This window comes from Fringilla coelebs (genome assembly GCF_963513975.1).
Source record: "Fringilla coelebs genome assembly, chromosome: 7".
In the NCBI taxonomy this organism is placed as follows: Eukaryota; Metazoa; Chordata; class Aves; order Passeriformes; family Fringillidae; genus Fringilla; species Fringilla coelebs.
In genome coordinates, this window is record NC_140035.1 from 1,157,755 (window position 1) to 1,181,752 (window position 23,998).

General features: G+C 53.3%; 1 protein-coding gene across 4 annotated transcripts in view; it reads right to left on the minus strand.

The window, feature by feature from the left end:
- Window positions 1-233: 233 nt before the first annotated feature.
- Window positions 234-23,998, minus strand: part of FMNL2 (formin like 2) — a 115,334-nt gene continuing 91,569 nt past the window's right edge. For 2 of the 4 annotated variants that reach the window (XM_084209522.1, XM_084209521.1), the window contains exons 9-26: window positions 23,350-23,443; window positions 20,743-20,817; window positions 18,598-18,708; window positions 17,506-17,655; window positions 16,579-16,680; window positions 15,890-16,199; window positions 15,000-15,185; window positions 12,377-12,501; window positions 11,426-11,628; window positions 9,982-10,216; window positions 9,042-9,110; window positions 8,869-8,949; window positions 7,771-7,900; window positions 7,525-7,688; window positions 7,311-7,412; window positions 6,940-7,038; window positions 6,296-6,419; window positions 234-2,064 (exon numbers count right to left, since the gene is read on the minus strand). In XM_084209522.1, the coding sequence (XP_084065648.1) occupies window positions 1,958-2,064; window positions 6,296-6,419; window positions 6,940-7,038; window positions 7,311-7,412; window positions 7,525-7,688; window positions 7,771-7,900; window positions 8,869-8,949; window positions 9,042-9,110; window positions 9,982-10,216; window positions 11,426-11,628; window positions 12,377-12,501; window positions 15,000-15,185; window positions 15,890-16,199; window positions 16,579-16,680; window positions 17,506-17,655; window positions 18,598-18,708; window positions 20,743-20,817; window positions 23,350-23,443 (2,467 nt within the window). In that variant the 3' untranslated portion in view covers window positions 234-1,957. Of the gene's footprint in view, window positions 2,065-2,153; window positions 3,383-6,295; window positions 6,420-6,939; window positions 7,039-7,310; window positions 7,413-7,524; window positions 7,689-7,770; window positions 7,901-8,868; window positions 8,950-9,041; window positions 9,111-9,981; window positions 10,217-11,425; window positions 11,629-12,376; window positions 12,502-14,999; window positions 15,186-15,889; window positions 16,200-16,578; window positions 16,681-17,505; window positions 17,656-18,597; window positions 18,709-20,742; window positions 20,818-23,349; window positions 23,444-23,998 lie in introns of those variants that run through there. The other 2 variants (XM_084209523.1, XM_084209520.1) reach the window with 2 other exon arrangements.

A 23,998-nucleotide genomic window follows, 5' to 3' on the forward strand; every position in this document is an offset into this window, starting at 1 on the left:
TCCCCATTTATTTCTCTCCTGGTGTCTCCCAGGAACATCCACACCCCAAATTTGTTCCCTCAGCCTCTTCCAGAATAACAAATAATGAATAGATTCTTTCAAAATTCTTTCAGTCCCTCATCCACACAAGCTCCAGGTGTTCACCTAGCAAATACCAGCATTTTTTGGGAAATAAACAAACAGGTAAAAGAGACCCAAAAAAACCCTCTGGATTTCAGTGTAGTAGTGTAAATAGTTTATTTGATTTTATGGCAGGAACAGACCAGGAAAGGAACGTGAACTGCTTTAGAAACACTTCTAATCTTGCTAAGAAGCAGATCTATGACTAGAAAAATATTAAAGAGAACATGCCAACTTGGCTTTCATCCTGGGCTTTTATTATAAAAATACCTTTGAGCTGAAGAAAATGAGATTTAGTGCTTATACCCCAACAAGTGCTGAAATTTGAAATTCAAATGATCCAATTTTCTTTGATCCAAACACTCGTTCCAACAGTGGCATGTTCTCTTTACCAGGTCAAGTACACAGTGCTGTAAATGCAAAACTTGGCAGTTTTTCAAGGAAAAATTCCTGGAAATTGGTCAATGTGGTAACTCTGAGTCCAAAACTGTCCTTTTAGTTAAATATAAAAACAAAAACTATAAGTTAAAATAACATTCAGATTGTATAGCACAGGCTTGATGCATTTATTTCCTTTTAAACAATATTTACAATATTACCCAGAGGCTAAAGTGGGGGGGGAAGTGTAAAAACCATAAAAAACTGCACCAATTTTGTAGCAAAATATCTGTACATTTAAAAACAGATTATCATATAACTACACGTTATCCAAGGGGAAAAAAAAACAAAACAGGGACCTTCACCAGTGGTTCACAGGAGCACAATGGAAAAGGGCAAAGAAATTCAGTGGTTAAATACTATACAAGAAATTTTACAATTAACAGATGGATGAGCCCAGGCAGGGAAGCCGGAAGCAAAGTGGGATTTGGGAAGGACAAATTTCTCCTCAGTCCAGCTCTTCCCAACTCCTGGCTGCTGCTGGCAGGGACTGGGATCCATCCTGCTGCTCTGGGGCACAGGGAGGGGCACCATGGTCCTAAATCAGCCTCCGGTCCCTTTTCAGGCTTGGAAAATGCCATGGAGAACCTCAACCCTCCTGGGAATTTTAGACTGGGCTTCCCCTCCAAAGGAGCCTCAGCAGGGATCCGAGCGGGAATGTCTCGGAGCCAGAGCAAGGGTGGAATCCCCCTGCCAGGAACTGGACTGCACTGGTCCTCAGAGCCTAATACTGATTACTGGGTGTTAATTGCTTAGTGCTAATTAATAAATACGGTGTTATCCCAACGCTGCCTGCCTCGGCCGCCCAGCCAAAGCCCTGGAACATCCCAAACCCCCGCGCCGGGCTGAGGGACCTCCTGTTCCATTGCTAGCCCTGGGACCGTGGGCCCACGTTCCATTTGGAGGCTGCGTGGGCTGGGAAAAGGGCTGGGCTCTTCCTTGGGAGTATTTTAATTCCAGGTACAGAAAGGCCTCAAATTTCTTTGTTTGCAGATTGAATTAAAAAAGAGGCGTTAAGTGCAGCTGAAGGCCGGGCCTGCCCCTCGGCCCAGCGTTAAAGCCAAGCACATCCCAGTATTCCCAGTATTCCCAGTATTCCCAGTTTCCAACCAGTCAGGCCCACGGCAGCCCTCGCTCTCACCAACCCAACCCCCCGACCCAACCCCTATCTTACATTTTGGTTACAAATCCTGCAGAGTCTCGGCAGAGTCCGGAGAAACCCAACCAACCCCGATCCTCTTGCGCGGATCCGTCGGAGCAGGAGCTTCCGTTTGAGGCACTTGGCGCGGAGAGCCCGGCGCGGGGCCGGGATCCCCGCCGAGGTCCGGTCCGTGTTCCCCGTGGAGCAGGCGGGACGTGCCGGAGCCCGTGCCGGAGCCCGTCCCGCCGCCCGGCGGGCTCACATGGCCAGCTCGGCGCCGTTGGAGCGCAGCCCGTGCTCGTCGAAGCGGCGGCGCACGCTCCTCCTCAGCGCGTCGGCCCGGCGGTACGGCTGGTTCCGGAGATCTGCGGGGAGCCGGCAGTCAGCAGGCCGCGGGACGCACGGACACGCGGCGCGGCAGCACGGACAGGGAGAGCCCCGCTGGAAGCCAGTCAAAGCAGCTTGTGGAGCACGGGAGCAGGGATGGATGGGCCCCAGCGGCGCGGGGAAGGACGGACGTGCCCGAGCTACGCGCCCCAGCGGCCGGTTAATACTGGTGGGATCGGGGTGCCGGTGGGAACGGTGCTGTGGGAATCTCCTCACAGCTCTCACCAAGGCCTCGTGCAGCCCAGCCAGGTGCTCGGGGGGTTCCCTGAGCTGCAGGATGTTCCTCACGGCGGGTGTGTGACCCTAGTTCAGCCACGCCGGGATGGATCTGGGATCCCTACAGCCCGTTTAGCATGGAATTGTTCAGGTTGGCAAGGCCCTCCAAGATCTAAAGGAGGTGCCCTGGGAAAAGCAGCTGGCACTGGTTGGGATTCTCCAGCTGCTTTCCATGGCTGGAGTGATGCTTCATCAGCCAGAGGAGGGGAGAGCTCGGGAGGGAACACTGAGCATGGGATGGGATGGAATGGATGGAAGAGAGAGAAAGCTGATGGATGGGATGGTGGAAGCCCATTACAGGTGTCACATGTGCTGTCACCTGTGCACCTCCAAGAGAACAAGCCCTAAAGACAATTCCAGTTCAAATATTGCTCTCCTGGCCAACAAATTTGTCTTGGATTGGGCAAATCCCTCAGATTTCCTGGATAACTTGTGTTGGGGGTTACACAGAACTCCCAAACTTCTCAGCTCTCCCCTCTCCACACCTGGAGCTGGAGATTGTCCACCTCATGCAGAACCCAGCTGTGGGGCTGCAACACTAGGGACAAAACTATTTTGGGCTGGACTTGAAGAGAAATGGCCAAATCAGAGAGTGATGGTGGTCACCAACCAACAACATCTGGGGACAAGATTCTTTTGGGCTCAACTTCAATTAAAATGGCCAAAATGGAGTGTGAAGATGGTGACCAACCAACAGCACTTGGGGACAAAACTGTTTTGGGCTCAACTTGAGGAGGAGTGGCCAAAACAGTGTGATGATGGTCACCAGCCACCATCCTGTGGATCCCTGCACCTCCAGAGGTGAAAATCAAGGATTTGGGTCTCAACTGGCCTCGAGGGTCTCACCAGTATTAGCTCAGCCACATCTACCACCAGCTGCCTGGCACAGAGAGAGAGGAGGAAGCCAAGTAAAAAGAGATGCTTGCCAGCTCTGGGAATCCTCCACCACGGCTGTGCTAGAAGAAATCCTTACCCTCGAGTGAACATTGGGAAATTTAGTGATATTATTCTTCTTTAGGGCTAAACAGAAAAAAAAAACAAACAAAAAAACAACAAAGAAAAAAAAAAAAAAACAGAACACAAAAAAATGATGGTTAAGTAAAAAAATGGGATGGAGAATGAAGAGCAAGTCAAGTCAGTGTTCAAACCTCCCGGGCAGAAACCACAGAGCAAGAGGGGTTAGACAGGGCAGGAGGGACAGGAGGCTGCTCCCTACCCCAATTCCAAGCTGCTTTGAAGGTTGGCTCCAGGAAGAGAACACAGAGAGAACCCCGAAGAGCAAAGAACCATGGAGCGGGTTAGTCTGTGGATTTATTGGCAGCACTGATGCAGTTACACAGGGAAGGGCGGAAGGAACACTGCTGGCTTCTTAAGCTGAGTCCTTAACGAGGACAGCAGCGTCCAGGGCCGTGCTGGGTGAGGGACACCACGATGGGAATTGCTCAGCTCCATGTCAGCTTTGCCTTGGCACCATTCTGGTATGGTTCTGCCCTGTGCTCCCAGCTCCCAGCCCTGCTCCCCGCTCCCCTGCTCCACACACTGAGCCCAGCCTCAGCACAGGCTCCAGGCTCAGAGAGAATTCCTGATTCCATGAAATAAAGCTGGCATGGAACTGACATGGAATAAGAGAGTTAAATATGGAGATGACAGAACAAGGAGAGGTTTCACCCCACTGTTCCACCCCATGCAGCTGAACATGCAGGGGCTCGTTAGGAATCCTGGACCACCCCATGGGTGTTATTCCCGAGCCAGAAGCCACCCCCAAGGCCGTTCCCAAGGTCCATGCAGCCCGGAATTCCGCTCGGAGGTGCCACATGCACGGCACCCTGGGTTAATAAACACAAGCCAAGTGAGCTGTCACTGCTTGGGCTCCTCAGCACTGCAGGAGGCTCATCCCAGTGACTCCCAGCTTGCTGTTCTATGGGACACAAGGACAGCCGGATGGAATGGGATGGGGACAGGGATGGGATGAAGAGGACGTGCAACAGAGGGGACACCACTACAGAGTCAGGAGGACGCTGGACACCACTACACACTCAACAGTCACAGATTCCTGGCTGAGATCCGCACAAACAAAGTGGCAAAAAGTCTACAGCGACCTTCCTGGTTTCTAAGAGCGTCAGGTGTGAAAGAGGGAGAGTTTAGTAATGGAATTCCTCAGGGACAACAGGGTCGCAGAAGAACCGAGAGCCGCGCTTGGCGCTTCGGGCGGTGAACGGCACCGTCTTCAGCACTGCATGGGAACAACAACAGCCACACACAAACCAAGGTCAGCCTGCTCCAGCCAGGCCACAGCTCGGGGCTCCCACAGGGGACACTGGGACACGCTCCAGCCTGCTCCTCACTGCCCTTGGGACAAGGTGGCCGTGAGGCTTCAGGAGGTGTTTCATCCACTCGTGGGATCCCAGCCCGGTTTGGGTGGGAAGGGACCGTAAACTCATCCCATCCCACCCTGCCATGGCAGGGACACCTCCCACTGTCCCAGGCTGCTCCAAGCCCCATCCAGCCTGGCCTTGGGCACTGCCAGGGATCCAGGGGCAGCCACAGCTGCTCTGGGCACCCTGTGGGAGGGCTGCTCCACCCACCCGGCCAGGAATTCCTTCCCAGGCCCTGACCTTTCCTTCACCTTAAAGCCATTCCCCCTCTATATAAAATAATTCCCTTGAAGAACTTGCTTTAAGGTGTGCTACAGGTTCGTGGGAAGACCTTGGTGTTTGGGATGATGTGGGTTGGAAGGGACCTTAAATCCCACCCAGTGTCTCCCCAGCCATGGGCAGGGACACCTTCCACTGTCCCAGAGTGCTCCAAGCCCCATCCAAACTGGCCTGGAGCATCCCAGAGATGGGGAGGTGCAGGATTTACTGGGAGATCTCCAGGGATGGGGAGGTGACCTTGGTCCTACCTGACCTTCCATGCCTGACCTTTCCTCCTCCGTGGCTTGAGGCCCCAAAATGGGCAAATCCAGGCACAAGAGTGCAGGAAATGTTTAATTGGAGCCTGGCACCCTCTCCCCTGGATGGTTTTTTCCATAGGGATGGGCATCTGCCACACAATCTGTTCCTTCCACAGAGCAGGAAAACCATTTTTCCAATTAAACAAAGTCCCAGGAGTCCGGAGGAGTTGTGGAAGCAGTGCCAGGTTGGATATTATTGCCACCCTGCCCTTTAAATGAGGAATGTTATCTCAGAGCCATTAATCAAGGTTAAAAGGAGTTGGGCAAGCTTCACACACTTCATCCAATTGGGCAAAAATTCCCTGGCTTCCTTAGTGAGGGATCAAAGAGCTCTCCTGCCCTTCTGCAGGAAAAACTCCTGTGGAAAACTTCCAGGAGCAGTTGGCAAAGACCTTTTATTTTTGGGTTCTGTGCAAGGAAATGGAGTTTGTGAAGCTCCTGAGGTGTTAAATCATTTTCATTCCACACCACAGGTGAAAAACGTGTGGAAAACTCCCAGTTCTGCAATCCCAGAAGCTGGAAGTGTTTAAAAATATTTCATTCCTGGGAAAGATGCAGTTCAGGTGGCTCTTTCAATCAGCAAATATTTGAAGCCAAGTCCTGACTGTGCCTGGCTGTGCAGGGGCTGTGTCCCTTCCCTCTGGGGTCGGCAGGAAAACCTGGAGCAGTCTGCGGTCACTGGGGGCTGACTGAGGGATTTCTGGCATCAACCTTAATGAAAACAGAGGCTCTTCATCCTGACCCTGATCCCATTTGTGGGGAGAGAAAAGGGATCTGGGACAGATCCACAGGGCACAGCTGGAGCAGCTGCTGCCATCAGGCACTCCCAGCCTGCTCTAAAGCCCTGCGAACGTCCCCACAAGCTGGAAGAGAAGGGGCAGAACCTTCTGCACTTGCTCCACACCACACAAGCAGGAGGGGAGCCAAGGAGGGGCCGGGGGCCTGGGCAGATCCCCTGGGCATGGCTGGGGCAGGGGTACCTGTGATGATGTCCTCGATGGCGCCGTCCTTGCCCTCGTACACGTGCCGGTTGTCCTTGACCTGCCGGCGCCGCAGCTCCGCGATCAGCTCCTGCTGCTGCCGCTTGCTCTTGTGGGATGGGGACTGGGACACGCATGGCCATGGTCAGCACGGAGCTGTCCCCCCTCCCTGGCTTCTTCCTGAGCCTCACTCACCCCTGTGCCCCAGCAATTCCCACAGGAACTGCCCTTTCCACCCCGTTCCCAAGGCTGCGAACAGCCTCGTCCTCTTCCTCTTCTCTTTCTCCTCCTCATCCTCCTTGTCCTCCTCCCACTTCTCCTCCTATACTCTTCTCCTTCTCCTTCTCCTCCTCCTTTTCTTTTCCTCCTTCTCCTTTCTCCTTCTCCTCTTTCTTGCTCCCACTCCATGGAGGAGTCAGGGAAGGATAAAGTTTAGCTCATTAAAACTTTCCACCTATTTAGTTTTCCTTAATTTTGCTGACTTCCAAAGCAGCAGAACACACATTGGAACTTTTCCAGCCTATCCCAGTTTCCTCCATAAAAACTTCCAGACTCTTTGTAGGCAACTCCAGTTCCTCACTCGGAGCTGAGGTTTCTGAGAATCAGGAACCCAATCCCACCTGGAAGCTGTATCTGTGCCATACCTTTTGGTCCTGTTGCTCCATCAACGCTTCTTGCTCCATGAGTTTTTCCATTAAGGCCTGTTCCTGCTTTTTCCTCAGCTCGTTTTCTTCCTCTGCTTGCTGTTTGTGAAAAAATCCATGGGTTAGAGATCCCAGGGGAGCCAGGGAGGAATGGGATCTGTGCCACCATGTGGCTCTCTGAGGGAGGGAGAGGAGAAGGAGAAAGAAGGAAGAAGAAGGAGAAAGGAGGAGGAAAAAGAGGAGAAAGAGAAGGAGGAGAAGAAGTGGGGGGAGAACATGGAGGAAGAGGAGGAGGAGAATGAGAGAAAGAGGAGGAAGAAGAGAAGAAAGAGGAGGAGGATGAGGAGGAGGACAAGGGAGCTCTGGTTTACCTTGTAGGCCTTCACGAAGCGGACAAACACCGGGAAGAAGACGGAGGGTGGGGTGGTCTTGGGATTCTCCCCGAAATACTTCACAGCATCATCGAAGGCATCCTGCAACAGCCCGAGCCTCAGTGCCCTGCACAGCCTCCCAGGCATCCTCCCCATCCGCAGCATTCCATGGAAATACAGCCCATCACCACAGATCCCGGGAGCACAGCAGTACCTGGGCTATTTTGGCATCATCCTGGAGCTTCTTGAGCTTGCCCTCGTTGCTCTGGATGAAGTCCTTGAGCATGGTGTTGTGGTCGTGCATGGTGTACTCGCGCTTGGTCAGCTCCAGGCCCCGCTGCAGCTCCTTCACGTCCAGCAGCACGTTCTCCAGGGACACTGGGGAGCGGCAGGGGAGTGCTGAGCGTGCCAGCCGTGCCAGGAGTGTCCCAGCCTGGCAGGGCAGGGGAGGGGGCTGTACCTGCTGCTGCCTTCTCCACGTAGTGCAGCTCGTTGTAGAACAGGGCCACGTGCTGGTACTTCTCCTTCACCACGTTGGAGATGTAGTGCAGCAGCGTCTGCTTCCGGTCCGTCGACTTAGTCTCCAGGAGCTGGGAGCAGCAGGAACACGGGTGTGGGGAGCACAGGGACTCACTGGGGCTGCTCCAGCGTGTTCTCCACGCTGGGAACCACCAGGGGTGTCCCCAGCAGCCACCTGGGTCACCAGGACCTCCTGAAGGGCCACGGGGTTGGGATAGAGAGGCTGGGAAACTGGGAAAGGATCTGGGGGTGATGAACACGAGCCAGGGGTGCCCAGGTGGGCAGGAGGCCGGTGGCTCCTGGGCTGTGCCAGCCCCGGTGTGACACAGCCCCAGGGCAGTGCCCGTCCCTGTGCTGGCACTGCTGGGGCACCTCTGGGGCTGGGGACAGCTCTGGGACAAGAGGGACCCTGAGGGGCTGGAGCTGGGAAGGGGCTGGAGAATCCCTGAGGAGCTGGGAAGGGGCTGGAGAATCCCTGAGGGAGCTGGGAAGGGGCTGGAGAATCCCTGAGGAGCTGGGAAGGGGCTGGAGAATCCCTGAGGGAGCTGGGAAGGGGCTGGAGAATCCCTGAGGAGCTGGGAAGGGGCTGCAGAATCCCTGAGGGAGCTGGGAAGGGGCTGGAGAATCCCTGAGGGAGCTGGGAAGGGGCTGGAGAATCCCTGAGGAGCTGGGAAGGGGCTCAGCCTGGAGCAAAGGAGGATCCCCAGGGATCTTTTCCCTCTCTGGAATTCCCTGCCAGGAGGGCACAGCCGGGGGGTCGGGCTGTGCTCCAGGGAACAGGGACAGGAGCAGAGGGAACGGCCCCAGGCTGGCCCAGGGCAGCTCAGGGTGGATTTTGGGGCAATTCCTTCAGGAAAAGGTGCTCAGGTGGAGTCTCCATCCCTGCAGGGATTTCACAGCCCTGTGGATGTGGCACTGGGGACAGGGGCAGTGCTGGGAATGGTTGGACTCCATGCTCTTGGAAGGTTTTTCCAGCCTCAAGAACCTCCACAGCTCCAATTCCCAGCTGGTGCCCACAGCACATCCCTGCTTTTCTTACCAGGTCTAAACTCTGCAGCTTAAATCCATACACAGCCCCTCGTTTGCTGCTGTTCATGTAATTGCCAAGAGCCAGGATGATCTGCCAGGATGAAACAGAGCAGAGCAGGAATTCTTAGGACAAAATCCCGGAGGTTTAGACACCCCTGGAAGGAGAGCTGGGACCAGACCTACCTCCAGGATTTTCTTAAGTTTTTGGGATGACTTTATGGAGACAGAGGCAGCGATTATGGCATGGAGTTGCTGTGGGGAAACACAGGGAGAGCTTTGGTTAATGCACATCCAGCCAGGAGGAAAATGAACATCCAAACACTCACATCCTGGAAAAAACCCTTCCTGGTTTTTATCCACACCATGGGACAGAGCACTGACGTGCCTCTGCCATGGAGCCAGGCTGGGAGAGCTGGGAATGTTCCCCTGGAGAAGGGAAGGCTCCAGGCAGAGCTCAGAGCCCCTGGCAGGGCCTGGAGGGGCTCCAGGAGAGCTGCAGAGGGACTGGGGACAAGGCACAGAGGGACAGGAGCCAGGGAATGGCTGCCAGTGCCAGAGGGCAGGGATGGGTGGGAGATTGGGAACTGGGAATTCCTGGCTGGGCTGGGATTGCCAGAGCAGCTGTGGCTGCCCCTGGATCCCTGGCAGTGCCCAAGGCCAGGCTGGAGCAGCCTGGGACAGTGGGAGGTGTCCCTGCCATGGCAGGGCTTGGAATAAGATATTCCATATTCTCCCTCCCGCCACAACCCATCTGGGATTCTGTGAATGTTCCCCTGCCCTGACACCCCAGGATTCCAAACCCGGATTTACTCCTCCCAGATGTAAATAAAGATTCCCATTCCAGCCCCTACAGCTGTCCCAGGCATTCAGGCTGGATGGAACACAATTCCAAGGGCCCATGGACCAGCACCAACTTTTCCCAGCAATATTCCTTTGAGGCCGTTGGGGCTCCCCAGGGAATGGGCACGGCCCTGAGGCTGCCAGAGCTCCAGGACTATTTGGATATGGACACCTCTCCCTTGGATGGCCAGGGTGAGGCTTTGGGGTGTCTGTGCAGGGCCAGGGGCTGGATCCATGCCCCCATGGTCCCTTCCAGCCGTGGCCATTCCCTGCTCCCACTCACCGGGGTGAGCATCTGGATGCTCTCGGCGAAGTTGCCGATGAAGGCCATGATGGTCATTTTCTGCATCAGCCTCTCGATCTTGCTGAACTGCATCATGAACCTGTCCTCGTCCGACAGGTTCTCCAGGGGCTTCCTCTCCCTCTCGTAGAGCCTCAGCACCTTCACCTCGTTCTCCGTGGGCAGGAACCGCATCAGGCACTCCACGAAATCCACCGGCAGCGTCTTCAGGTCAAAGCTGCGGGAACATCCCGGGAAAGGGTGTGGGACACAGCTCCCAGGGAATGGCCAGGCCATGGGTGTCCCTCTGCCATGGGCCAGCCTGGGAGAGCTGGGAATGTTCCCCTGGAGAAGGGAAGGCTCCAGGCAGAGCTCAGAGCCCCTGGCAGGGCCTGGAGGGGCTCCAGGAGAGCTGCAGAGGGACTGGGGACAAGGGATGGAGGGACAGGAGCCAGGGAATGGCTCCCAGTGCCAGAGGGCAGGGATGGGTGGGAGATTGGGGGAAACTTCCCTCTGAGGGTGGGGAGGAGCTGGGATGGGATTCCCAGAGAAGCTGTGTCTGCCCCTGGATCCCTGGCAGCACTCAAGGCCAACCAAGGTTGGACACTGGGGCGTGGAGCAGCCTGGGACAGTGGGAGGTGTCCCTCGATGGGCTTTAAGGTCCTTCCCAACCTGGAGCAGTCATGGATTCAGCTCCACAAGAAGAAAAGCAAAGCAGCAGCTGTGAAGCTCCTCCCCTGCCCATGCAGATGGGAACAGGATCCAGGGGTAATGAGAATGATGCTGCTTCCATTTCCAAACACATGGCTGTTCCCCCGCCTCCCTAGGCTCACTTTTCCAGGGAAAAGAGGTGGAGAGGACCAAATATTTTATTTAAATGGCCCAGAGCCCCCTAAAGCCCAACCTGCCAGGACCTGGGGCAGGTTTGGGTCATTCTCAGCCAAAGGCAAAGCTTGTGCATGCACATTTGGAGATATTCCTTAAGGGGGGAGTGGGGGATGTTTGCCATGGCCCCGATGAGTCTGGATGGATTTGGGATCAGCCCCAAGGAGCAGCTCCACCTGTCCCAGGAGCAGGGAAGGATCCATATCAGTTCATGAGGCCAGTCCCCAAACCTAATTCCATACCAAATCTGCTCCAGCACCTGGACTAAACTCATCCTACATGGAGCAAAGCAGAAGAGCTGCCTCTTCCTGGGCTCCCTCTGGATTTTGCTCACTGGGACAGGAAACACCGTGGAGCTGCCATGCCAAACTGGATAGGCTGGAACGAGCTGCTTTAATTAAGGTAGTGCTAATTTGTCCAACCCCAACAGTGACTCAGCAACACAAATCCAATTCTGATTTCTGGGAATCCACCCCCATTCCGTCCCTCCCCTGGCATCTTTTCCATCAGCCCTTCCCAGCCCTCCCAGGCAGCCTGGGCAGGACTCCTTGGCTGCACTCACACGTGGATGGCTTTGCAGATCTCATCCGCCGTCTTCCCGGCTTTCCTCAGGGTGATGGCCAAGTTCTTGGCTCTGTTGGCATCCAGCAGCGTGACCTTGTTGGATCCTTTCTGAGGGATCTTCTGCTTGCTGGAGGTCAGATCCATGGCTGGGCCCTGGGCTTTCGTTTTGAATATCTCCTCGAATTCATCCACGTTTAGATCCTTCAAAGGAAAGGAAAGGATTTATCCTGCAGGGAACACTCAATCCTAATCCAGAACTTCAGGGAAAGCTTTGTGGTGGCTGAGACAGGGTCATGGAATCATGGAATGGTTTGGGTTGGAATCTTAAAGCTCATCCCAGTTCCTCCCCCTGCCATGGGCAGGGACAGCTTCCACCAGCCCAGGTTTTTCCAGCCCTGTCCAGCCTGGCTTTGGAACCCAGAGAGTTCTGTCAGAGGCTGAGGGATGGGAGCAACACATTCCTGAGCTGGGATGAGGAAATCTGGCCAGATCCCAGAAATCCAGCCCCAAACAGCTCTGCACACGTTCAGAAATCCAGGAAAACATTGGTGAGCACTGGAGCTTTATCCAGCCATGGCTAAAGCATCCATGGGGGCATCCAGCACCTGGAATGAGCCCTGTCCCAAGGCCACTATCCCTGTGGGGAACTTCCCACTCCCCACAACTCCCTGACAGGAGGGGACAGCCAGCTCTCCTCCCAGGGAACAGGGGCAGGAGGAGAGCAAATGGAATCAGGCTGCTCCAGTTGGATATCAGGAAATGCTGGATATTGGCCAGTGTGGTCAGGCCCTGGAGGGGCTGGAGCCCCCATTCCTGGGGACACTGAACCCCTGTGGATGTGGCACTTGGGGACAGGGGCAGTGCTGGCTGGAGGGCTGGAGGGGCAGGTCTGGGAGGCTTTTCCAAGGCAAGCATTCCCTGGCTGGAGTGCAGGGCAGGGAGCGGGCACCTCGAGGATGCGCTCGTCGTCGATCTCGTTGAAGACGGTGCCGTTGATCTGGTTGGGCTTCAGGGCCACCCAGTTGAAGACGGGCATGCGGAACTTGGTCTTGATGGGCTTCTTGATCTTCACAGCTGGGGACAGCACGGGGACAGCTCCTGGAAAACTGCCTGGGAACAACACCCTGGCAGCTCCCCAGCTGGCTGAGCTAATTGTCCCAGTGACACCTTTCCCAGCCTGGAAAGGTGTCACTGCCTCCAGAGGCTGCTGGAGAGGGGAGCCCCAGCCCTCAGCAGGACAGCACCAGACCCCAGGGCTCTGCAAACCTCCCAAAGGGAAATCTGGGATCCCTGTGGAGCCCCTCGAGCTGCCTGGATTGATCTGAACTCCCAGGCTCTGTCCAAATTCCATGGAAAAGGGGGAGAGTGGGTGAACTCGGCACTGTCCTGCTGCTGGCAGAGCCCACTCTGAGCTGTGTCACAAACAGGTGACAGGAAGGGAAAACAGCCTCGTTCCCAAGGTTTTGGGAAATGGGATTTGGGGAAACTGCAGCGGGGCACCTTCTCAGCAGGTCTGAGTTTCAAGGCCAAAGGGGATGAGCTGCAGCAAAGCTGGGCTTAACAGGGATTTAAAACCAGGTTTTAATTCCTGTGCTGTGCAAATCCAACAAATCTGAGTCATTTGGGAACTTTGGAGTCATTTAGGAATTTAAACAGAGGAGCTGTGAAACTGAAACCTGGAAATGAGGCCTGATTGAGCAAGGGAACAACCCTATTCCTATTCCTGTGTATATTCCTATGTCTATTCCTATTTCTATTCCTGTTTCTATTCCTACTCCTATTCCTATTCCTATTCCTATTCCTATTCCTATTCCTATTCCTATTCCTATTCCTATTCCTATTCCTGTGTATATTCCTATGTCTATTCCTATATCTATATCTATATCTATATCTATTTCTATTTCTATTTCTATTTCTATTTCTATTTCTATTTCTATTCCTATTCCTATTCCTATTTCTATTTCTATTTCTTTCTATTCTTATTCCTGTTGCTATTCCTATTTCTTTTGCTATCCCTATTCCATTCAATCTGGAAGCCACATGTAAAATTTCCATAATCCAGTTCCCATTTCCTTTTCCTTACATGAGAACACGAATTTGCTCCTTGCTACAAAATCAATGAATAAAGTCCATCAATCAAACTTTTGCTCCTGAATTACTCCCCCAAAAAATCTGGCAAACAAGGAACAGAAACCCTGATCCTGCAGTGCTGGACACCAAGTGGGGTAACAGGGAATACACAGAATATTCCAGTGGGTGTTTTGGGAACTGCATGTATCCAACTTGTGCTCATCTACACCAAACAGGGTTTTGCTCTCTGCTTAATTGATGGGGTTAATTAAAATAATTCCTAAAAGAAAAGAAGGAATAGCTTTGAACACCCATGGAAAAGGGAATTTTCTACTTGTGCACACACTGGAATGGATCATTAACTGCTCCCAGGTTATTCCAGGGCAGGGAAGGCAGGAATGCCCCATGGGAAAGACAGTGGAGCTCAGAACCCCTTCAGATTCCCCTTCCTCCTCCTCCTCCTCCTCCTCCTCCCTTCCCGAGCTCTGGGTGCCCAGATCCTGACCTCTGACCTCCCCCTGCCCATCCCCTGGACACCCCCCAGGACACAGGGCATGCCAGGATAAGGAATACTTAGCAGGAAGGAACCTACAGAAGAGCTTGATGGGCCCATCTTAGCGGGAAGCAGAAGGAACAGAGAAACAAAGTGTTAGCAGAGGTCAGAGAAGCAGCATTTGTTATTTCCCAACTCCCCTCGGTCCCACAGCGTTCCTGCCCTGGGAATGCTCCTTCCTGCACCCAGAAAAGGCAATTCCAGCCCCACTCCCTCGGAATTCCCACTGAAAAATGGGATCTGCAGCCCAGCAGCCCCCAGGCACCTCCACAGCCCATCCCGAGGGATCAGCCCTCCCCTGGGAGCTGCATTTTCCTACAGAACACCCTGGGACCCTCTGAGCCAGGATGCTTTTTGTCTTCCAAAGACCCTTTAAAGGCTGGAATATTTGAGTAGGTTTTTTGCCTTTAACAAAGCTCTTAGTGAGAGTCTCTTGCTTTGGAGTTCTGGGGACGCCAGTGAGCTCTGAGACACCTGGCAGGAGGCAGTGACTAAAACCCGGGTAAGGATGGGCAGCACACTGTTCTTCCTTCCAAAAAATCCCCAAATTTTGCCTTTTCTTCCCAAATTCCCACAAAAAAATTCACAAATTTTGCACTGATACTTCTTCTCAGCAGAAATCAAACCCATATTCTGTCAGAGCCAAAACCGACCCTGTTTATAAAACGCTTTGGTGTGAGATTTGTTCCACTGGAGAATCCAGCTCTCCCAGCCCAAACCCACTCCACTGGGTTGATAAACCCCAGAATCTCCCCCTGGTCTGGGCTGGGAGGGACACTGAGGATGATCCAGCTCCCCCAGCCCATCCCAGGCTGCTCCCAGCTGGGCACTTCCAGGGCTGCGTGGAGCAGCCGCAGGGAGCCCGGAATGTTCCTTCCCCCACCCCAGGAGCTGCTCATCCCGAGCCCGGTGAGGAGCACCGGGGTTTGCTCAGGGAGGGATGCTGTACCTGCCAGGCCCGAGTTGAAGACCACGGTGGGCGAGGCTGTGCCGGGCAGGGGGGGAGCCGAGGGCGGCGGCGGCGGCAGCGGAGCCGCTGGGGCTGCATCCGGAGCAGGGCCCGGGAGAGGAGGAGGAGGAGGAGGAGGAGGTGGTGGTGGAGGTGGCACAGGCACTGCCACGGGGCCGTTGGGCACTGTGGGATGGAGGGGAAATGGAGTTACCGTGGAGGGAAGGGGCACAAAGAAAGAGCCACAGCATCCCTGCCCTGTCCCTCCCCGCCCTGAGGGAGTAAAGGATGGAAAATCTCTTTTTTAAAATTATTTTCCAAAAGCCAGGCCATGCCTTCCAGCCTATAGGAGCTGACCCCAAGGTTTGGGACAGCAAACCCCGAGCATCTCCTCAAGAGGATTTTCCAGCCCCTTCCCTCCTGAGCCCCTGTTTAAAGCACAACCAGGATGTTTTCCCCCTTATTTTGGAGTTCTGCATGGAAATCAGCTCTCCCAGCTCCCAGCCCTGCGCAGAGGCTCCCTGTGCCAGGTGAATCCTCCTGGAAGCACACCCAGTGCCTGGCTCTTCCCCAGCTCAGAGGCCCAGCCATCCCAAGGCTTTTCCCAGTGAGGCTTTTTTCCCCCCAAACCATTCCCTGAGCCACCAAAGGCCTTCAGCACCTGGAAGTGCCCTCAGGGAAGATGGGACCAATCTTTCCATCCATGGAAAAGCAGAGGGAGGGGGCAGCCAGGCAGGGGTCACACTCTGCTCCCAGGGAACAGGGACAGCAGGACAGGGAGCAGCTCAGGCTGGGCACCAGGAGCAGTTTCCCCATGGGAAGGGTGCTCAGGCACTGGAACTGCCCAGGGGGGTTTGGTGCCCACAGCTGGGATCTCCCTCCTTCCTCACCTGCCTCAGGTGAGCCTGGCAGGGTGGGCAGGGGGGGTGGAGGTGGGGGCAGTGGCACTGAGGAGGCAGCTCCAGGTGTGGCACAGGTCCCTGGCACTGCCTCTGCTCCTGCTGGCACCATCCCAGAGCCCAGGGCCACGGGAAGGATGGAGATGTCCCCATCCCCTTTCTTCTGGATCTTGATGGTTCCCTGCTTCTCCAGCTCGTGGATCTTCTTCTCCAGCGTGGACTGGCGCTGGATGGCTTCCTCCTTCTCCTTCACCATCTTCCTCAGGGTGTGAACCTGGCTGTTGGCATCCTTGTAGATCTCCTGGAATGACACAGGAGCGGGGAATGTGCATTCAGAGTCCCAAGGGCAGGATCAGAACGGCCTGATGCAGAGAGGGATTGTGCTGCACGTGCCCACGGCAGCCCCCCCAGAGAGAAATTCTGGGATTCTCCCACCCTTTGGGACCTCCTCAGGTCCAAAACTCCCACCTGGAAGGCTCCAGAGCTGAGGAATGAGATGTGTCCACCTCACTCAGTGACTCCTGGCACATCCAAAGGGATTTCTGTCCATCCTTGGAGTGCACACACAAACAATTCCACCTGAAATCTGCCCAGGGTTCAACACTGGGAAGCCAAGAGCATTCCCCTGCCCCAGGTCCATGGTCTCCCCTCCTGCATCCTGAATTCCCTGTCCCACTCACCCTGATCACGTCCAGTTCTTTGTTCCTTTGCATCAGTTGCTTTTCCAGTTCCACAATTTTGGCCATGGCTTCGTTCTCCGTATCCTGGAGTTTTTCAGATAACTATCCAGCAAAAGAGAAATGGATTAAAGAACTGGAAAACTGACAGCTTATCCATCAGAATAAGAGGTAAGAGGTATCCACCTTGGAAAAATGGATAAATTATTGATATTGCAGGAAACCCTGAAGGCTTTCCTTGGAAAGAGAACAGATTCCTGCCTGAGATGGGAGACATCAGGTTGGAAAGGGCTTGGAGCAGCCAGGGATAGTGGAAGGTGTTGGCAGGGGTTGAACTGGATGGGTTTTAATGTCCCTGCCAAGCCAAGCCATTCCCTGTAACACCTCAGAGTGGCAAACACTGCAGAGCGAGTCAAGAACATTATTTATTCCAAATAAATAATTGGGAATACAGTGATGGGAATACAGGGACGCTGAGAGAAGGAAAAGCCTTTTCTTAGATTTAAAGGATGGAGAATCTCCTTTTTAAAATTATTTTCCAAAAGCCAGGCCATGTCTCCCAGCCTAAAGGAACAGACACAGCAAACCCCGAGCATCTCCTCAAGAGGATTTTCCAGCCCCTTCCCTCCCAACCCCTGTTTAAAGCACAACCAGGATGTTTTCCCCCTTATTTTGGAGTTCTGCATGGAAATCAGCTCTCCCAGCTCCCAGCCCTGTGCAGAGGCTCCCTGTGCCAGGTGAATCCTCCTGGAAGCACACCCAGTGCCTGGCTCTTCCCCAGTCCCGAGGCCCAGCCATCCCAAGGCTTTTCCCAGTGAGCCTCCCCCAAATGTGGCCAGGCCAGCCCAGCAGTGCTGTCAGTTTTGGGACACCTTTATGTTAAAGATGCTGTAAACAATAAAAGATGCTGCCAATGCTGGGGCCACTCACGTGGGACAGGTTCTCCTCCAGCTCCTCCACCCTCTCCAGGGCCGCGTTCTTGGTCTCGGCGTCCTCCAGCAGAGCCCCCACGTCGAACACGTTGTCCAGGTAGGCCTGGATCTGCACCTGCAGCTTGTCACTCTCCGTGTGCTTCAGCTTCTGCAGGCCCAGGGCACACAGGGGGGGACACCGGTGACACGGGGTGGGGGACAGGGGTGGCTCAGGCACCCCCACCACCCAGGGAAACCCTCTGGACCCCAAACTGCCCCAGCTCAGCCAGGCAGGCTCTGTCCCTCTGTCCCTGCAGGGACATCACAGCTTCCCTGCCTGTGGAATGGGAGCTTTAGGGTCCCTCGAGCACAAAGCACCCCATGATTTCCTGTGCTTGCTGGGAATGGCTCTGCCTGGTCCCCACGGACTCCCCACGGCCACCCCCAGACCCCAAGCACACCCATGGCCAGTGCAGCCCTGGCCAAACGCATCCCCCAGACCCCAAATCCCCCTCCTGGGGGACACTGAGCAGGCACCTGCAGGGACAGGTCATTGCCATGCCAACAGCAGCAGGGTTCCGTGGATGTGCTCCCAAGGACAGGCAGGAAATGCTGCCCAGAGAGGCTGGGGCTGCCACGAGCCCTGGAAGTGTCCAGGGCCAGGCTGGAGGGGCTTGGAGCAGCCAGGGACAGGGGAGGGTCCCTGCCATGGCAGGGGGGACTGAGAAACTCTTCCAGGTCCCTTCCAACCCAAATGATTCTGGGATCCCATGGAGAACAGAGAAGGGGAAACAAAGAAGCAGCTGACAGACAGACAGCCAGCAGAGGCTGGTGGCTGTCAGACAAACCCACAGGAGACTTCTCCAGCCTGGAGAAGGAGGGAGAAGGAGGGAGAAGGAGGGAGAAGGAGGGAGAAGGAGGGAGCCCCGTGGCCGGAGCCGGGGACGTGGCAGGGCGAGGGTGGCTGCGGTTCATCCTCCCTTTGTTATCAGGCTCCAGATTTAGCTCCGGGCTGTAATTCCAGCTGGCTGCAGCCATTCCCTGCTGGCCACAGCCCCTCCAGAGGCCCTGGGGTGAGGGGGGCTGGGAATGGGAGCAGCTCCCGACTCACATCCAGGTACTCGTCCAGGCCCAGCTTGGTGAACTCGTACTGCAGGTGCACGCGGAAGTTCATGTCCTCCACGGAGTGCACCACGATGTTGATGAACTGCATGCAGGCCACCTGCACCAGGGGGGAATGGAAATGCAGGGAAACCTCAGAACCTCGTGGGCCAAAGTTCAGAATTAAATACAGGGTTGGAGCTGAGAAGTAAATACAGGGTTTGATCTGAGAAATAAATACGGGATTTGATCCCTGGAAAAGGTTTCTAAGCTTAAGTGATAGAATAAGAATGTAAATTTTTTGCCTAAAGTTAAGTTAAGGTGTTAAATTAAGAAGAAGAAAGTTTAGAGTTTTAGATATCAAGATGCAGGAAAAAATAAAAGTAGTTACAAAGGTAAGTAAGAACTTTAGACTATAGCGCTGTAGGTTTGTATGCTGTAATATGATTGAGAAAGTTTACACTATAACATGAGTTCATAAGATGAAACATTTAAAGATTAAGTTAAAAATAGAAATACCTTTGTTAGTAATGTTTTATTGGTTAATAAGCCTTTAAAAGTTCCCATAATCAGAGGTTTTGTCACCTTGTGAGCTGTGTGGTGAAGATGTGAACAGAACCCCCCATTCTTACTCATGCAGAGATAGGAAAAATAAATTGCATCATCTAAAGCAACCCAGAAATTATGTCTGTAACTTATTCAAAATTCCTCCACACTTCCCCACCCCCAGGTCTCCCCAGGAACAGCTGGACTGGGATCTGTGGGAGCAGCACTGAAGAGGATGCCCAGGAGCAGGATCAGAACAGCTCCCCAGGCTGGGCACAGCCACCAGCACAGAAATCCATCAGCTGCTGCCCTGAGCTGCTCCATTCCCAGCCCAGGCTGGGCTCAGGGAATCCTGCCTGCTGGGATGAAGGGGAAGGAGCATTCCAGGAATTAAGTCATGTCTGCACAGTCACCTCCCCAGGGCAGGAGTGCTGCCCAGGCCAGGGCAGGCTCCAGGCTCTGAAAAACCAGTGCTGGGTTTAAAACAGCCTGGAGAAGGGAGATTCATCCGGGCTTGTAAAAGTAAAATTAACCTGGGCTGGAAGCCCCAGTTTAGGGAAGGGGACTTGCACCAGAAGACCTTTTTTGGTTGCCCAAAGCACATTTGCCAAGCTGAACAAGGAGCAGATCCCAGGGATTGGCACCCACACACATCCCAAGCCAGCCAGGGCAAGGCAGAGGCTCTCCAGGGTATGGGATGTGGGGAAATCTCCTGTGGAGCAGCAGGAATTGGGGAACAAATCCCCAAAATTTGTCCTTCCCTTGCCACACCCTGCTGTGCCCAGGTACCCCCAGGCCGCTCAGGATCCCCCTGGAGCTGCTCCAGGAAGGAATTTCCCTCATCCTTGCTGGGTTCCTCATGGATAAAACCCATCCTGAGAGCAACACTGCAGCAGCAGCTCCCCAGCATCCCCCAGGATCCTTCCCAGATTTCTAGGAGGGAGCTGAGGATTGCAGCACTCTGGTTTTCCTGCAGGAAAAGCCTCCAGGAGACTCCACATCTCCGGGTCACTCGGTGGGAAGAAGGACCTGAAGGCATCCCTGGATCACCAGTTTGGCACTGGGATCTGCTCCAGGGCCCAGAGGAAAAAGGGATGGGATAAATCTGAGACTCCAGGCTGGTGCCTTCAGGGCAAATGCAAGGATCATGTAATTTCCTCCTTTTCTTTTTAAATCCAAGGAATCTGCCAGCCTGCCTCCCTGACAGCACCTCATTTTTAACCTGCTGGGATCCCATCCTGGAAACATTCCTGGAGCCTGCAGGGATCACCTCACTGCTGCTCCCACACCTGACTGTTGGCAGGAAAAAGTCCTTTACACAAAGCTCAGCACTAAATTGGTACAAAGTGCACCAGAGGCATCAGGATTCCAGTGCTGGGGTGGGAAATCCTGCTCAGAATGGACCCACATCAGATCCAAGCACTGAGCAGGAACCCAAGGGAGGCTTTCCCCGATTAAATCAGGATTTCAGTTCCTCACACTCCAGCAAAGACCTTAAACCCCCAGATCTGGGAGATTTTTGCCCCTCCAGCACCCTCCCTGCTGCTGCAGCTCTGCCTGAGGGAAGGAAGGTGCTGGAACACCCAGGAGTTTGGGCAGGTGGGCTCACCATGAAGTCGATGTTGTTGTCCTCGTTGCGGAAATGCTCCATCAGCTTCTCGAAGCGCTGCTTCTCCCCACACACCTGGAAGGCAGCAGCACACCTGGCTCAGCCCCAGGGAGAGCCTCCAACACTCCACCTGCCTGCTCAGAGCCTCCCCAGCCAGGTTTCCTCACGTTTAAACATCCTCCATCACTCCCTGTGGGCACCTGCAGCGCCAGGCTGAGGGGCCAGGCACGGTTCTGGTGCCTTGGGCATTACCAAGGAACTCTTTTTATCCCTTTTCTCCTTAAAAATTGGATCTCCCCCACGAGTGGAAGGAGCAGAGCTGCACCAGGCTGTGCCACAGCTCACAGCTGGCTTTTCTCTGTAATTAGGGAGAAACCCAAATGACAGGGAGGGGAAAAAAGAGAAAATTATCCCTGGCTGAAGGAGGAGAGAAAATAAATCAGTGCAACAACCAGAATTCCAGAGTGAGCTTCCCAAAAGCTGTCTGGATCAGCTGAATCCCAATTCATTTCCTTGGCATTTCTTCTTGCCTTGGAGCAAAACACTCTGGGCTCTCTGAAGTCATGGACCACCTTCAGAAAAGCTCCTCAGTCCTGGGTTTTTCCCCAGGCACCTGAATCCTGGGTTTATGTGCAAATCCCAGCTGGTTTCCCACCCAGAGATACCACCAGCACCCCCTCCCCTCCCAAATCCCACGATTCTGGAATATTTGGGTATAAACCAACAGAGCAGCTCTGCTGGGTGAGAGCCAGGGCTGGGAAGTGTTCCCTGCCCAGGGAATCATCCTGGCTGCCTGTCCCACTCAGTCCCAGCTGCATCCCACCCAGCTCCCAGAGATTCTGGGTCTCAGGGCAGCTCCCAGCAGCACCTGGAGCACCCCAGAGCTCCCTCTGCCCTCCTGGAATTCTGCTCCTCCTGCAGCAGCAAGCTCAGGGAATGTGGATGAAAGCAGGGAGCTGCAGCTCCCACATCAGCAGGACAAAGGGCTGGGAATGCTGAGGGGGCTCAGCTGGGATATCCCACCCCAGCAGCATCTGAATTATCACCATCATTCCCAGTTCTCTGGGAATTTTCCAGCTCAGATATCCCACCCCAGCAGCATCTGAATTATCACCATCATTCCCAGTTCTCTGGGAATTTTCCAACTCAGCTGGGATATCCCACCCCAGCAGCATCTGAATTATCACCATTCCCAGTTCTCTGGGAATTTTCCAACTCAGCTGGGATATCCCACCCCAGCAGCATCTGAATTATCACCATCATTCCCAGTTCTCTGGGAATTTTCCAACTCAGCTGGGATATCCCACCCCAGCAGCATCTGAATTATCACCATCATTCCCAGTTCTCTGGGAATTTTCCAGCTCAGATATCCCACCCCAGCAGCATCTGAATCACCACCATTCCCAGTTCTTTGGAAATTTTCCAGCTCAGATGGGATATCCCATTCCAGTTTGCTGGAATAAAAGGTGCTGGAATTGTTGGAATCGCAGCTCTTCTGCATAAGCATGGAAATGATGGACAATATTAGTCCAGTAATAATAATAATAATAATAATAATAATAATAATAATAATAATAATAATAATATTATTATTATTATTATTATTATTATTATTATTATTATTATTATTATTATTATTATTATTATTATTATTATTATTATTATTTCCAGTAGCTGAATCATTATTAATATTTGCATTTTTACATGGTGGTTTTACTTGTTGGGAAACACCTTTTATGGTAACAGATCTCTATTTCTGTTATATTTGGAGTAGTACTGATTTGTATAGTGGGGGCTTTTTTCTATTTTAGGTAACAATTTGGTGTTTGTGTATTTTTTGTAGATTTTGAGCAATATTTTGTGATATGCCTTAATTTTTTATACTTGAAATATGGGGGGTTTTGTGAGTTTTGTTATTATTTTTGTGGAATTCTTTTGTTGAGGGGCCACGTGGAGAGTTGTGAGGGGTATTTTGAGTTTTTGACTTGCTTTTTTCAAAAGTTTTTTTAATTGTTTTGTTAAGATGTTTGTCTGGATTGTTGTTCTTTGTTGAGGGGTGTTTATTTTGTTGCAGGCTTTTATTATTTGATTAAGTATATACATTAATTATATGTTAATTAAGGTAATCGTTAATACTATATTACTAATATTACTAATATCACTTATATTACTAATATACTAATATTATGTATTATATTATACTTATAATTTACTTATATTACCTATATTACCTACTTATATTACTTAATATTATACTTATATTACTTAATACTTATGTTACTTCATATTATTAAGTTAATAATAAATAATTATTATTTATTTCTTATTGTAGTTATTTATTATTTGAGATCAGGTAGAGATAAGCTCAGCTGGGATATCTCATTCCAGTTTGCCTGCCCTGGGAGCTATCAGGCAATAATGAGAGGAACAAGAGGTGCTGGAGTTGTTGGAATTCCATGGAAAATCATGGGAACCATGGAGTGGGCACCAGGGGAAACCTGCAGCTGATGGGAAGCCCTTCCTGCAGGGAATTCAGCGGGGTGAGGAGGCTCCCACCACCCCTGAGAGCAGTGGGGCCCCCAGATGTGCTGCAGCAGCTGCACCAACCTCCTTGAAGTTGTCGAAGGCAGCCAGGATGATCTCGTGGCCCCCTCGGACCAGGCAGACAGCGGCCAGGAGCTCCAGCACCAGGGCCTTGGTCCTGTGGGGAGAGCAGGGGACAGCTCAGGGACAGCTCAGGGACAGCTCAGGGACAGCTCAGGGACAGCAGCTGGACCTGCAGGGGACAGGGGGGAGCTGCAGCCTCACCCCACGGGCGCGTCTGACCCCTGGAACTGATCCCTGCAGGAGCTGCATCCTCATCCCATGGGTGTGTTTCACCCCCTGGGATGGATCCTGCAGGGTGTTTCAGCCTCCCCTGGGTGTGTTTAACCCTGCAGTGGATCCTGCAGGGTGCACAGGGGGCTTTGCCCCTCCTGGGCCATGCAGCCTCCCCCCTTTCCAAAGCTTCTCACACCATGCAGGGACTGAGCCCCGAGCTGGGAGCTGGAGCAGAAGGCGCTGCTGGGGCTCTGGCAGAGGCAGGGCAGTGTCTGGAGCTGCTGCTGCTGCCAGGGAATGCCCTGCACACGCCTGCAGGAGCAGCTGGGCACCCCCAGCCACCTTCCCCAGAGCCCAGCTTTTAATGGAAGAGCTTAAAATTCCAGTCTGCTGTTTCCCTGACACAGATCTGAATTATTCTCTGTGGTAATTTGTA